Source organism: Aplysia californica, unplaced genomic scaffold, assembly GCF_000002075.1.
Source record: "Aplysia californica isolate F4 #8 unplaced genomic scaffold, AplCal3.0 scaffold00052, whole genome shotgun sequence".
In the NCBI taxonomy this organism is placed as follows: domain Eukaryota; kingdom Metazoa; phylum Mollusca; class Gastropoda; order Aplysiida; family Aplysiidae; genus Aplysia; species Aplysia californica.
Genome location: NW_004797322.1, coordinates 916,472 through 925,498, shown reverse-complemented (window position 1 = coordinate 925,498; position 9,027 = coordinate 916,472). Strand labels below are relative to the sequence as shown.

At 37.4% G+C, this 9,027-nt stretch overlaps 1 protein-coding gene across 1 annotated transcript in view; it reads left to right on the top strand.

Moving 5' to 3' along the window:
- The window catches only part of LOC101862014, a gene marked incomplete in the record, with an annotated part of 14,243 nt that extends 10,463 nt beyond the window's left edge, over nt 1-3,780 (top strand). The window contains 2 exon segments of the mRNA XM_005092753.3: nt 2,120-2,268; nt 3,637-3,780. Of these exon segments, the coding sequence (XP_005092810.2) occupies nt 2,120-2,268; nt 3,637-3,680 (193 nt within the window).
- Nucleotides 3,781-9,027: the final 5,247 nt, after the last annotated feature.

Here is a 9,027-nt window from a genome sequence, read left to right as displayed (position 1 = left end):
ATTATTATTATTATTATTATAGTTTGGTGGGGGTGGGGGGGTTCAGATCAAAAGTACGCATAAGAAATACAAATGCCACACAGCAAGTTCAAATGCCACCCAGCAAAAGCAAATATGCTCCACAAAGATTATTGAACGTGAGAAGCATTTTAATAAGCTCAAACTGAGATGACGACAACCATGAACAGTATCTTTTTAGGGTGAGTCGATCACTATAAAATAAAATCCCGAGGATGCTCCCGCGGAAAGAATAATTTGCCTTCATCAATGAGGCTGGTATCAAGCTGTTGACGAAGAAAAACCAAGGAAGAGCACGGAGAGGTCAATGCTTCGTTCCAGTAGTGCAGGGTCGAAGTGGACCGAATCGCACGATGACATTCAAATTTGCTGTCAGTGCCGAGGGTGGCCTCACGACTTTCAAGTACAGGGAATGGCAGCTTTCATTTCAACCCATCCCTCTAAGAAATTGTTCCAACAATCCCCACAACAAAGTATGCTTGGTTTGTAACAACGCCCGTGCATTAAGGCAAGCTTTTAATGAGAACTCATCAGTAGATTGGGGGTGACACATCTTTCCCCCTACACATATCTTTTAACATCTACACGAGAACACTTGTGTTATCATAACCGTTCTTTTTGTTTAAACTTGTATATTTTCATTTTCCTTTTTATTTTTATTGTTTATTTTTCATCAAATACACTCGAGGTGAAAATCTAGCCACCTGCATACCTTGTCTTACCACCTGTGAAAACGTTTCTTAATTTCGAAATACGATTTAGTGGCGTGCGTAGCATAGTGGTTAGGCTATCGGACTGGTAATCGTGAGACTCGGGTTCGGGGGTTCGAGCCTCAGTTCGGTCTGGCGTTGTGTCCTTCGGAAAGGCACTTTACACGAATCTACCGTTTGGATCGGTCCTTTCGGAGACAGACGTTGATCTCGGAGGTCTTGCCTCTTAAATAACCTAAAAGCTATTCCATTTCATCGTTGAAACATTATTTTTTGGAAATACAATTTGAAACAGATGTTCGCTGAAGCAAGAGACTAAATGATCACTCAGCAGACTCACCAACAAAGGATGGTAACACTTGCCCAGTTGATGGAAAATAACCCAAGTTGTGACTATAGTGAAAATGGCAGCAGTCTTCAGATCAATGCAAGCCTATATGCCACGGTGTTTTGTAGTGCAACAGTTAGTAAATAAGTCAGCTTGGTTTTACATTTCAAGTTAGTTATATATACACCAGCAGTTAGTTGATTTTTATTATAACTATTCGTTTCTGTTGAAACATGTGGGTCCATTTTCGAGTTTTAAAAATTTAACAGTTAGTTTCGTTTCTCGTGATTTCTTTCCTGGCACCACACGGCTTACATCTTACTTTTCGGGGCCCCCCCCCCCCCAAATCCTTTTACTTCTTACCTTGATACACTTCTTATACTTTTAGCCTCTTTTTTTTCCACTTCAAGCACATTTACATTTGGAATTGAAATATGGCATTTGAATTTGCTATGTGTTACATTTGAGATTTCTATGTTTACATTTGAACTTGTTATTGTTGCATTAGGACTTGTTATGACGTCATTTGTATACATGTATTTGGATCTGTTATGTGTAATTTGATCTTTCCATGCGGCATTAGAATTTGTTATGTGTATATTTGAACTGAAAAGAAAATTATAATAATAATAATTATTATTATTATTATGAGTACCAGTATTAGCACTATTATTAGTATCAGTATACATACCAGTATTAGGATTATTATTATGTATTATTATTAGTATTAGTATTAGTAATAAGTATAAGGATTAGTATTAGTATTAGTCTTCGTATTATTTTATCATTTCTATTTCTATTTCTATCATTATTATTAGTATTAGTATTATTGTTATTATTATTAGTATTATTATTAGTATTATTAGTATTATTATTATTACCATTATTAATATAGTTTTCATTATTATTAAAAGTATTATCATGATCATTATCTTCTTTATTGTCATTTTTATTCCTTACACAGATTTACTGTTGTTGCAAATACCGAATTTCTGCTAATGTTGTTTTCAACAAGAATTTATCTATCTTTCATGATCATATTATGTGGCAATGTCTTTAACAGATTAGAAAACCAGGCTCGAACGTGCGCTGTGAGTGGCTCAACAGCTTTGTGTGGAGAACCATTTGGACAGTTTGTCAACAAGATTTGGCCCCTAGCACGAAGGGGTGTATTCCAGTTGGTAAACTGCAGCCAAAGTACTCGTCAAGCAAGTAAGTCTCCAGCCATCATCACAACAGTTGAAAGGTGGTGAAATGGTATCGGTTTAACTCCCCTATAAGCACTGTTAGTTTTTTCAAGAGGCGGGACCTCCGAATTTAACGTCCATCTCCGAAAGGACCGAACCTCGAGGGAAATTCTGGTAAAGTAAAATGTCTTTCCCAAGGACACAACTTCGGACCGAGCTGAGCCTCGAACCCCGAACCAGGGCTTGAGCTCTGAACCCGCAATCTTATGATTACGAGTCCGGTAGCCTAACTACTAGGCCACTGGAGTCCACTCACAACAGTTGAAAGACTAATAGTAAAACTTGAATCATTCAGTGTTGTTAATTTGGAATAAATACTCTCAAGCGTTTTGTTGTTGTTGTTGTTGTTGTTGTTGTTGTCGTTGTCGTTGTTGTCGTTGTTGTTGTTGTTGTTGTTGTTGTTGTTGTTATTGTTGTTGTAATATTGTTGTTGTTTTTTTAGAGGGGGGGGGGGAGAGAGAAAAAAAGAATCAAACCACAAAAAATGTTCACTGAGATTTCACTCCTTCAGAACGCTCATTTAACAAAGCTTTTAGACGCACTGTCCGGGAGCACTTGAGAAGCATAATTTCGCTATTCTTTCAGATTTTTCAATTCGGTATTCCTTCGTCCTGTATCTTAAAAGGCAAACTGTAACACACATGCTTTAAATGTATTAAATGTGTTTGTTTGTTTTTGTGCTTCCTCTCTCTCTCTCTCTCTCTCTCTCTCTCTCTCTCTCTCTCTCTCTCTCTCTCTCTCTCTCTCTCTCTCTCTCTCTCTGTTGGTGTTACTTTTTCCCAGCACTAAATAACCATAATAATTTGTTTCGATGTGCACGTCTATACTTTAGTAAAAGCAAATTCGACTTTCGGATTTGTGTAGTTTGGTTTAAAATGTACCTCATCGTGGCCTTTGGTCTATTGGATATGTGTTTGATATTTTCCTAAAGAGTTAAATGGAGCTCAACAGTGCTCAAGAGGAAATATGCAATAGTGTGTATTCAAGTGCATGTATATATTTATGTATGTACGTATTTATAATTATGGATTTATGTATGTATGTTTGCCATTGTAAAACAAAGTGCCCTTCTGGGACAAATAAAAGTGTAATTTATCATTTATTTATTATTTATAATACTGATAATTTAATTTGTCTTAATATACACAATAAAATCTAGGATTGCAACCGACATTGGCGGTATTTTATATCCCTGTGATTTGAAACGTGTAATGCCATGAAATGAATTCAAATAACTATAATATAATTTAAGCATTATTCTTTCATTCTACATGCATTTTCTTTTTTTTTCTTTTTGCAATCTTTCTTTTCATTTTTTCCCCTTTTTGAACAGCTTCGTTCACCAAGAGGACTCTTGGACAACTGTTCGGGTTCTGAAGGGAATAAGACTTGTGAAAAAAACAACCCAGTACTACGCGATATGGTGTCGAAATCTTTCAGAAAAATTAATAAAAGAGTACAAAGGATCAACAACAAATAGAATTTTGTTATCATTTTCTCTCTCTCATCTCAACCCCCAACACAAACTCTTTTCATTCAAATACACACCTTTTAATAATAATCATTTTGTCATGGTCGTACTGTGTACATTAATGACACTAACCTACCCACTAAGGTCGTGGATGGCAATGCGTATTAAACGAGAGGAATGCATCAAATTGTTGCTGAATTGCGGGTTCCATTCTCGTCGGCATTTGCCATTTTAAGGCAAACAGGCATGTTCCCTGATAGGCTAGATCAGCTATACATATGTCTATAATTTGAAGAAGTAAGATTTAGTCTACAGCGTCTGTATCCCTGTCATCGTGCAACTGAAACAAATCAAACCAGGAATGAAACAAATATACTGATTACAAACGATCCAGTGAACATTGAGTCACAATTGAGCAAAATCAGTAGAGAATAATATCTCAATCTACTGGCTGAGATGCTTCCTAGACGTTCTGCTCATGTGCAAAAGGTCCATAATACGTTACACTAGGCTTGCATCATCAACATGTTAAGGGCTGGCTTGCACCTGAGGTCTATTTTAGCTTTTACAGGGTCTAGAGTGCCCATATTTGCTGTGGGATATCGTGTCTTATTGAAGATTTGAAATCAATAGTTCAAAAAGTATATTGTGAATCGGTTGCTATGGAAATGGCAGCCATATTTGATTTTGTATACCTTTTTGAATCCCTTTTTACTCCCTTATTTATTAACTGGTTCACTTCAAATTCAGAATGCCAACAATAGATATGTTGTTTTTAAATTTTTCTAGCTGAATTTTTTATATATGCTTTAGTTTTCATTGTATGACACTTGCAATTGGGTTGTGAAAAAAAAAGCAAAATTCATGCTTTCTAAGCAGTTATAAATCCAAAACTACTTCGTTAATCAAACATTCAACAAGCTAAAATTTAGAGCTAGGTGTTTGTGGCATCCTGTGAAAGTTGCATCGAAATTGAAACTGAAACAGAGAAGAAAAATGGGATAATTTATGAAAAAATAGAATTGTGAGTAAACAGCCGATAAAGGTAAGAAAAGGCTGGAAAACATGTGTTGTCGCAGCAAAACCTGAACGGAAAACACAGCTGTAGAGTGTAGCAAAGCTTACATACGTGTCTGGATATTGTTCGGGAAATTTCCTGGTACTATAATATGTAATAACCCCAATTTGCATAATTGGACCTCAAAACAAAATTTCTAGGTGCCCCACCAGCCTTTAAGAAGCGTGTTCAATTCTTGGGGTTTTATAGAGACCATAGGCCACGTTGCGATGTAGGCCTAACCCTTCAGACAGCTGGGCTGTCGTCTCTTACAGTCTCCATAGGGATGTGACAGCGCCATCAACAAAAGAGAAAGGAACACATACACACAATCATACTCACACACAAACACACACACACATACACACACACATACACACATACACACACACAGATACACACATACACACCCACAGAGAGAGAGAGAGAAAGAAAGAGAGAGAGAGAGAGAGAGAGAGAGAGAGAGAGAGAGAGAGAGAGAGAGAGAGAGAGAGAGAGAGAGAAAGCACAAAAACAAACAAACACATTTAATACATTTAAAATGTCAAGATTTAATCGAGTAGTCCTTTCAGCATATTATTCTCATCCACAAACCTTGGATTATGGATAATGATGAAGGACGTCGATGCACATGATGCTTTTTGAATTGCTCTAAATCAAAGTAGTAAATCAAAATGGCTTTTGAATGAATAGATTTTACTAACTTTTCTTCTTCTCTATCACCCACACATTCTCTATAGCTCTTCCAAGTTGATCTTTCGAAGAATAAAATATTAAATCTAATTTCAAAATGAAAAAAAGAACTCAATTTGACAAACAGCATAAGATAAAGGAGCGTGATCTTAAAACACGAGACGAGTATCTTTTCACTAAAGCGTATCTAATTAAATCGAAGTATCGAACGCTTTTCAAGTGATCTTTGTAATAATTATATTTAGAATCTGCTAGAAGAAGTAGCAGAAATAACCACAGAGATATATGAGTGACGTGATCCTTTTCACGAAAGCTCTCTATTTCTCTCACACATGTTCTGTATCTAGCTTGCATATTCTGAGCTTCAGAAGACTGAGAACATGTGATTTCTATAACTGGGCAATGCAAGAATCCAAGGCGACTAAAGAAGAAAATGAGGAAACGTATTATGAAACACGACAATATCATTAATGGCATGCTTTTAAAAATAATTATGTTGAAGCATTGAACACTTTCCAAGTTATGGCCATAATTCTTCTGAATATTATGTACAAAGGATTAGGAAACGAAAACCACACCAATCAATGTTAAACCAAACTTGAAAATTGTCTGAAGTAGGGCATGATCCTCCTGAACAGAGCCAACAACCGAGAGTGAGTCGCAGAGCTTTGCAATTCTGTGGTATCTATGTCCAGTCAGGCACAGACCCGCGAGATCATTCTTCTAGACAAGTACAATACCAGGACTCGCCATTCCTTTGACCATCTTCACCTCGCTTGCATCAATGCCATCTCCACCTTTCCTCTTCCGTCTGTTCAAATCAAGACATTGGTAAGGACCATGGTAGCTTGCTTTTGTGTGGCGGGAGTTTGGGTCAGTGGGCACAGTTGCAACATGTCGAACATTCATCACAATCATCAAGTGCCAGGTCTGCGGCAGACATCGGCGATCATGGCTCTCCATTCATTCTTTTGCTCGCATGCTCTTCAAAAAGCTACGTTACCTTGATCTTTCACCGTTACCGGTTTGTTTAGTTTCTCTAAGTTGGTTGCTCTAATCCTACCCCTATATCGTTTGCCTTCAGTTTTGCCAGTGAGAGCTAGATATTCAAGACCTTTATGTCTATTCAGGTGTTCCAAAAAACGGCATTTGTCGTTTCCTGATTGTTTTTATCTGTGAGCGTCCAACGTGAGCTTCATCAAGTACTACCTCATTTGATTTCTTTTCCTTACACGATATTCCCAGCAGTCTCCTGTTTTTAAATATCAACACAACATAGATCTATAGAGATTTATAAATCCACTTACGCTTGCAGCATAACAGAGTGTTATTTTTTGGACGCTACTCTCTTCTGGTGCAAAATATAACTCTAAACCCTGCATCCATGCTGTAATGAGTGAGTGTTTTGCCTACTTTTGTATCATGTGTGTGTGTGTGTGTGTGTGTGTGTGTATGTGTGTGTGTATGTATGTGTGTGTGTGTGTGTATGAAGTGTATGTGTGTGTGTGTGTGCATGTGTGTGTGTGTGTGTGTGTGTGTGTGTGTGTGTGTGTGTGTGTGTGTGTGCGTGTGTTTGTTTGGGTTTTTCCATATTTTTTCCGTTGTGCACAAAAGAGTTCAGTTCCTGAACGAAAAATTATTTTTTCTGCTTGTACACCAGTCTGTTTTTTTGGGATACGCTGTCCAACTAAGTCTGAGTTGGCCCTGACAGCTAGGTTAATGATCCTGCTTCTTTTACACAATTCACAAGTATGTGAATAGAGGCCAGTAACGTTCACAATAAGATCAATGGATTCAATTATAAGATAAAATGTCTTCTGCGCTGGGCTCTTTTGTAATGTAGATGTTTTTACATCAGCGCACCATTGACACAATTGAAGTCATTTTTGAGGCAGAGTGGTGGAATCAGGCTCTCCTCAAAATAATCAAAATGAAGAAACATGCATAATGCATAGTTCGACAGGTTTGTGAATGTTTATCCAATTTATGTTTTTTGGCTCAACACCTTGCATGCCCAATAAAGAACTCATTTCAGTGCGGATTTTTTCTGAAAAACGTTGATAAAAGGCACAAAAAATGTAAATTTTCAGTTACCAAGGACTTTTAAGCTACAGAAATAACTAAACTTTGGCAGCCACTTATAGGTGAACCCCCCCCCCCCCCAACCTCCTTCATTCACAAATATCTTGACTTGTATTCAAGATAAATGGATATTTTTTTCATACAAATACAGACAATTGAACAAGCTTTCAGATGATACCAATAACTCGACATGCCCAAAAATTGACGAGAGCCTGATTCCACCACGCTGCCTCACATTTAGGAGGCAGGCTTCGACGCTGTCAGACCTGTCAAGACTAACTCGGGCAATTGGGGGAAACAACGTCCCAACAGAAAGACCGAGACATTGAGGAAAACCCCCCAAATCTTTCCACATTGAATTCCCGCTCAGGTTTTTCTGTTTGCGACCTCAAGTGCCAACCCCCACGACAGAGACAATGTTTAGTGTGGCTTCAATTAAGTAAACAGTTTTGTTCTCTCCTCTAAAGCTTGCCTAACTCCAAACGGCCGTGGTTTATTGCAGATATCTTTTGAATGTGAGCACCAATTTTGATCAAACTTTTAGTTTTAGTTTAGTTTAAGTAGAGGTTTACGGCGCTCGCAACTGCATGAGGTCAAACTTTACAAATAGTCCTGTGTAAAGTTACCTGGCGGTCTGATGAGTCGAGTCTGAAAGAGGGCCCCCGTCCAAGATTAGTGTTGCCTCGTCGTGGTCCTGAGTCCGACTGAATATCTCAGTGAGTCTCTCAGACGATATCTGCCTTTTTCTCTTGACGTCATCCAAGGGCGTGCCGCTCCCTTAATTATCTTGTCCCCATAGTAAAGATAAGAGTTATGTCCCTTGACATCACAGTCCTGAATTAATTTGTTTTACTTAACTACTTGTATAAGCAATTAATGGATTTGGCCCTAGTATTAGTAAGCAAAGTTTTACTCGTTGTGTTTGTTAACCAAATAGTTCATTGAGTCGTGAATGTGATGACTTACAGTGGGACAAGCACCATGTCGTCATACTTTATATTCTAAAGATACAAAATAATTTTCTTCTTGTTTCTTCTCTTTCTGAATGGCTCCTTGCATGAACACAATTGTTCGGGTTTAGGCAAACTCTAAGTATCATTTATTGTTCAAAGAGGAGTTTTTCTGTTTGAACGAAAATCGTAAAATGAAAACTATAACGAATTACGTTCCGAAACTTTTAAGCAAATATTTATGTTTCTTTTCAACCTTTGATGAACGCTTAAAAAACCACCCGTCCAGAGAATAAGTGCCTTTTTACTTTTTATATACGCCTATTGCTACTGCTTACCAAAACCAATTCTCATTTGTTCAATTTCTTAACGTTCAAAGTAAGTGGGATCGAAAGTTATTCACAAAAACTTCGATGTTTTTAATTAGACGAGCTATAGTATGGACAATGATAATGATAATAATAATAATAA